Genomic DNA, 6,547 nt, shown 5'->3' on the forward strand with positions numbered 1-6,547 from the left:
GCCTTTCGGGACTTGTGGGAGGAAACCGGAGCTCCCGGAGGAAACCCGTGCAGACCAGGGGAGAACGTGCAGACTCCACACAGACAGTGACCCAAACCGGGAATCGAACCTGGGACCCTGGCGCTGTGAAGCAAAAATGCTGACCACTGTGCTACCGTGTCGCCCAACCATAGCCGTCCCGTAGCCCAACCAAAAAAGGTCAACCAAACATTCGAGGCCATCTACCGGGGACTGTACACCTCCGAGGACCCCCCTCCCTCCCCTCCCCCGGAGAGAGTTCGGAATCTTCTTGGGCTACAAACTCAACCTGGGCAAAAACAAAGATTTCCCGGTGAGGGGGAGGGGCAGAGCTGGAGGGCCTCCCAGTTAAAATAGCCCAAAACAAATCCCGCTACCTGGAGATCCAGGTTTCCCACGAGTGGACACGGATCCACAAGTGGAAGCTGACCAGTCTGGTGGAGGAAGTCAAAAACGACCCACAGAGATGGGATGGATTCCTGCTTTCCCTGGCGGGGAGGATGCAGACGATCAAGGTGAACGTACTGCCCAGGTTCCTCTTCCTGTTTGGATCCTTACCGATCTACATCCCCAAGGCCTTTTCCATTCAATAGATAAGGTGATTATGATGTTTGTGCGGAGGGGCAAGAATTCAAAAATCCCTAAAACAGTACTACAATGGAGAAGAAACATGGGAGGCCTGGCCCTCCCGAACTTGCAATACTATCACTGGGCAGCCACGGCCGAAAGAGTGAGGAGATGGGTAAAGGGCCCAGACACGGAATGGTTGATGATGGACGAGTCCTCATGTACAGGAATGATCCTCCGGGCCCTCGTCACGGCAACACTCCCATCCCCGCCAGCACCAGTCCAGTGGTGGTAGCTACCCTGAGAACCTGGAACCAGATGTGGCAGCATTTCAGTCTGACCGATGTGTCCATCATGGCCCCCATCTGCTGCAACCATAGGTTTGCACCAGCCATTCTCGACACCACCTTCAAGAGGTAGAGACAGGACGGGGGAACACTGATGGTTAGGGACTTTTACACGGGAAATAGACTAGCGACCTTAGAGGAGCTGATGGAGAGACTGGACCTTCCAAACAGGGATGAGCTCCAGGTCAAAAACTTTCTCTGCAAGGAGGCACCTGCATACACAGAAACCCTGAGAAGCACAATGCAAGAGGAGTTACTGGACGCAGACAGTCTGGGGAAGGGAAACTGTGGGGACCTGACCGGACAACTCTTAATAAGGATGCGCTCCTTACTTGATGAAACCCAGGAAAAATGGGAGTAAGAGCGAGGGACGGAAATAGGGTGGGGACTCTGGAGCGAAGCACTGAACGGGACCAACTCCACCTTCTCCTACGCAAGGCTAAGCTTCATGCAGCTGAAGGTTGTGCACAGAGCGCACCTGACAAGAACCCGAATGAGCAGGTTCTTCCCGGAGATGGAGGACAAATGTGAATGGTGCCAGCGGGGCCCGGCAAACCATGCCCACATGTTCTGGGTATGTCTCAGACTTGTCGAATTCTGGACAGCCTATTTAGATGCAATGTCCATGGTTATTACGTGCCCACAAATGGCAGTCTTCGGGGTATCGGACTAGCCAGATCTATTCATGGGGAAGAGGGTGGACGCCCTTGCCTTTGCTTCTCTAATCGGCCTCTGGAGAATCCTGCTCGGCTGGCGATTAGCAGCACCACCCACAGCTCAGACTGGCTGGCAGACCTATCGGAATTTCTCCACCTGGAGAAGATCAAGTTCACCGTCCGAGGGTCAGAGGATGGTTCCCACAAAGTGTAGAGGCCATTCACTAATTTGTTCCAGGACCTGTTTAAAGCCAGCGGCCAATGGAACACTGGGGAGGGAGATGGGCGTACGGGAGCCAACGGGATCACAGGGAGCAGGCAGGAAAGGGATGTGGGGAGGGGCTACTGGGAAAAGGAGGGAGAGGCCAGAAACCAACTGACACAGAGACCAGAGAGCCGAGAACAAAAACACAAGAAGAGGAACCCCCAAGGGAAGGTTTAAAACAGGACAGGGAGTGCGCGGGATGGAAGGGGGGAGGCCCATCAATGGGGGGGAAGGGAGGGCACCGTCCACTTGTAAATAACAGATAACTCCCATTGTACAGTGAAGGGCCCAGGAAAGAACCCAGAAACGACGAGTAAAAGGGGCGGAGGGGAGGGGAGGGACGGGAGATGGAGGGATCGGCACAAAGGAAATTGACATGCACATTGTAATCTGGAGAGTTACCCTGACTGCTTGGATAGTGTATAATAAGCATTGCCACAATCGTGCGACTCGATGAAAAAGAGGTGAAAAAAACTGCCCCATCCAATCCCGCCTCAATTTAAAGTGTTCCTCATAATCCAGATGAGTTTCCTGTAATAAAGCGATGTCGACTTTCTCCTTAAGAAATGAGAGGATCTTTTTCCTTCTGATTGGGTGATGGATGTCCCGTACATTCCCTGAGAAAATTTGCAGATTAACTGCTGCCATTAGTTAGGCGACAGTGAGAACAGGAACAGATTTTCACACCACAATCGGGCGTGCGCCATTCCCCCCTCCTCCAACTCACTTTACACCAGAGGCACCAAAGTTTCCCCAAACTGCTCCTTTCACGGATAAAAGCCCAGTCTGTACCAGAGTAGGATAAAGTTAACAACACATAAACCCTCCCATAATAACAAAAATACAAAAGAATCACCACCACAATAGACCCAAGGGGACATTCCTCAGTAAGACTGAGGACCCGGAGGATTAACCCCACGGCCAGACTGTCGTTACCCTCAGGATACCATCTCCAAAATGAGGAGAAGTAAAGTAACTTTTGTAAATTGTTTTTACAGGATATTAGAAGAGGAGGAATTACAGACAGAAATCTCAAACATCACGTCTCGATGTGAGTGAGTCTCTCAATTCCTTGTAACTGAATATCACCGGACTTTGAATCTAGAAGGAGAAATGTTTGTCTTTTCTGTCAGCTTCAAAGAAATTTAAACATCAGTGTGACTGGAAAAGCACCAAGACACACATACCCGAGTGAGAGTGTTCCAGATCACTGACTGTGGAAAGAGCTTTAACCAGTTACACAGCCTGAAAACACATCACACCATTCACAGCGGGGAGAGACCGTACACGTGTTCTGTGTGAACGAGGCTTCAACAGATTGTCCAACCTGGAGAGACACGAGGACACCCCCACCCTGGAGAAACCGTGGAAATGTGGGGACTGTAGTAAGGGATTCAGGACTCCATCAGCGTTGGAAGCTCATCGACGCAGTCACACTGGGGAGAGGCCATTCACCTGTCTGCAGTGTGAGAAGAGATTCATTCAGTTATCCGCCCTGCAGACACACCAGCGAGTTCACACTGGGGAGAGGCCTTTCACCTGCTCTGTGTGTGGGAAGGGATTCACTCGGTTATCCAACCTGCAGTCCCACCAGCGAGTTCACACTGGGGAGAGGCCGTTCTCCTGCTCTGTGTGTGGGAAGGGATTCATTCAGTTATCCGCCCTGCAGACACACCAGCGAGTTCACACCGGGGAGAGGCCGTTCACCTGCTCTGTGTGTGGGAAGGGATTCATTCAATCATCCGACCTGCGGAAACACCAGCGAGTTCACACTGGGGAGAGGCCATTCATCTGCTCACAGTGTGAGAAGGGATTCACTCAGTTAGACAACCTGCGGATACATCAGCGAACTCACACGGGGGAGAGGCCGTTCACCTGCTCTCAGTGTGGGAAGGGATTCAGCACTTCATCGAGCCTGCTGAAACACCAGCGAGTTCACACTGGGGAGAGGCCGTTCACCTGCTCTCAGTGTGAGAAGAGTTTCACTACTTCATCGAGCCTGCTGACACACCAGCGAGTTCACACTGGGGAGAGGCCGTTCACTTGCTCTCAGTGTGAGAAGGGATTCATTATTTTAAGGAGCCTGCGGATTCACCAGCGAGTGCACACTGGGGAGAAGCCGTTCACCTGCACTGTGTGTGATAAGAGATTCACTCAATCATCCGACCTGCAGAAACACCAGCGAATTCACACTGGGGAGAGGCCGTTCACCTGCTCTCAGTGTGAGAAGGGATTCGCTCAGTTATCCAACCTGCGGATACATCAGCGAGTTCACACTGGGGAGAGGCCGTTCACCTGCTCTCAGTGTGAGAAGGGATTCACTCAATCATCCCACCTGCAGAGGCACCAGCGAGTTCACACAGGAGAGAAGGCGTTAATCTGCTCTTAGTGAGAGAAGGGATTCAGATATCCATACACCCTGCAGGAACACGAGCGAGTTCACACCTGGAAGAAGCCATTCACCTGCTCTGAGCAGAGGAGACATTCAATGATCCGTCCCAACTACGGAGACACTAGTGAGTTAATTCTGGGGAGAGACCATTCATCTGCTCTCAATGTGGGGAGGGGTTTTGTGATTCATCACACCTGTTGTGACTCCAACAAGTTCACAAATTACAGATGTTGGCTCCGTTGTTATTGTTTCTGCTCTCACTGACATCCAGGACTGCATTTTGTTCATTCTGACATCTGGTGAATGGTGATGATTGGAGGGTTTCTTTCTGCTGGACTGGCCGGTCTAACACCTCTGCCTCCGGTGGGCTGACCATTTTTGAGGCTAGTTGCGATTACCTGGTTCCAAGCTTGATGAGGAGAACAGAATGAAAAGGTGTTTGCATGTTTGGAAGATATTTAGTTCCCAAAGCAGCCATGTTGCCATGAAGATGAGCTATGGTGGTTACAGGGTTCTTTTGCCTAATTTATCTGGGTGTTTCTCGCAGAAGGAAACTGTCATGGTATGAGGGGCAAGTTGTCTGTGGTAGATTGGGAAATTACAATAAACATATCACTGAAAGTGGCAACGCAGGTGGATAAGGAGCTAAGAAGGCAGGCGGCATGCTTGTCTTCATTGGTCGGGGCATTGAGTATACAAAATTGGCAAGTCATGCTGCAGCTGTACAGAACCGTAGTTAGGCCACACGTGATAAAAGGACGACCTGATAAAAGTTTACAAAATTCTGAGTGGCATGGCCAGGGTGGATAGTCAGAAGCTTTTTTCCAGGTTGGAAAAGTCAATTACCAGGTGACATAGGTTTAAGGTGCGAGGGGAAAAGTTTAGAGGAGATGTGCGAGGGAATTTTTTACACAGAGGGTGGTGAGTGCCTGGAACTCGCTGTGGGAGGAGGTCGTGGAAACAGGTACGACAGCGAAGTTTAAGAGGCAACTTGACGAATACATGAATAGGATAGGAATAGACGGATACAGACCCTGGAAGCACAGAAGGTTTTGCTTTAGACAGACATCATGATCCGAGCAGGCTTGGTGGGCCGAAGGGCCTGTTTCTGTGCTGTACTGTCCTTTGTTGTTCTTTGTATGACAATAGACAGGCAACCACTCGCATTTTATTTACATAAAGTATAGATTCCTTTTCGAAGCAAAAGTGAAGCTATCGTGGCTAACAAGAAAAGTTAAAGATTCCATTAGATCAATGGAGGAGACTCATAAAGTGGCCCAAATAGTTGAGCCTGAGGATTGGGAACTTGTTTTCGAATTCAGCAAAGGAGGACCAAGAAACTGATCAAGAGAAAATAGAATGAGAGCAAACTGGGGAGAACTGGAAAAGTTCCGATAGGAATGTGAAAACGGAAAGATTAGCAAAGACCAATGTGGGTCCAGTCCAGGCAGAGACAGGAGAGTTTATAATGGGCAATAAGGAAATGGCAGAGAAACTAAACAACGTGTGTCTGTCTTCACAGAGGACGATACAGAAACTATCCCCAAAACATTAGAGAACCAAGGGACTAGTGATCACGGGAAACTGAAAGAGATTAGTATCAGTGAAAAAGTAGCACTGGAGAAATTAACGTGGTTGAAAGTTAATAAATCCCCAAAAGCTGATGCTCTACATCCCAGAGTGTTGAAAGAGGTGGCTGTAGAGATAGTGGATACATTGGTGATCATCTTTCAAAATTCTATAGATTCTGGAATGGTTCCTGCAGATTGGAAGGGGGTAAATGTAACCCCAATATTTAAGGAGGGAGAGAAAAAACGGGGAACCACAGACCCATTAGCCTGACATCAGTAGGAGGGAAAATGCTACAATCTATTATTTTTAAAAAATATATTTTTATTCTCCATTTTCACATTTTCTTCAGAATTTACACCCCACCAACAAACAGTAAACGGTAACAAATACAATGTCCATCCCCTTATCAACAACAACGATCCCCTTCTCCCACCACCCAAACAATGGCCCACCAGACAATATAAGCATAAAATACAACAAACCCTCCCAAGGTGGGAAAATAAAGAAAAGGAAAAAAGAAAAAGGAATCAGGAATCGCCTATTGTCACCATTGACATATAGAGTCCACCCCCCAACCTCCTCTCCCCCCCAATATTCAATGTCATCCAATCCCCGAAAGAGTACCGTAAATGACACCCATGAATTGTAGGCACTGCCCACCCCCCCCCCCCCCCCCCCAGACTCCTCCCCTCCACTTCCTCTTGTAAACTCCTCTCCCCAACCTCGGCTC

General features: G+C 49.4%; 1 protein-coding gene across 1 annotated transcript; it reads left to right on the forward strand.

Annotated features, from left to right (window-relative positions):
• Positions 1 to 3,102: 3,102 nt before the first annotated feature.
• Positions 3,103 to 4,485, forward strand: LOC140418034 (uncharacterized; the record flags this gene model as incomplete). Its single annotated transcript, XM_072501463.1, has 1 exon — positions 3,103 to 4,485. A coding segment is annotated over one exon (1,140 nt), but the record flags the coding sequence as incomplete, so codon positions are not given.
• Between the last annotated feature and the right edge of the window lie 2,062 nt (positions 4,486 to 6,547).

This window comes from Scyliorhinus torazame, chromosome 5 (assembly GCF_047496885.1).
Source record: "Scyliorhinus torazame isolate Kashiwa2021f chromosome 5, sScyTor2.1, whole genome shotgun sequence".
In the NCBI taxonomy this organism is placed as follows: Eukaryota; Metazoa; Chordata; class Chondrichthyes; order Carcharhiniformes; family Scyliorhinidae; genus Scyliorhinus; species Scyliorhinus torazame.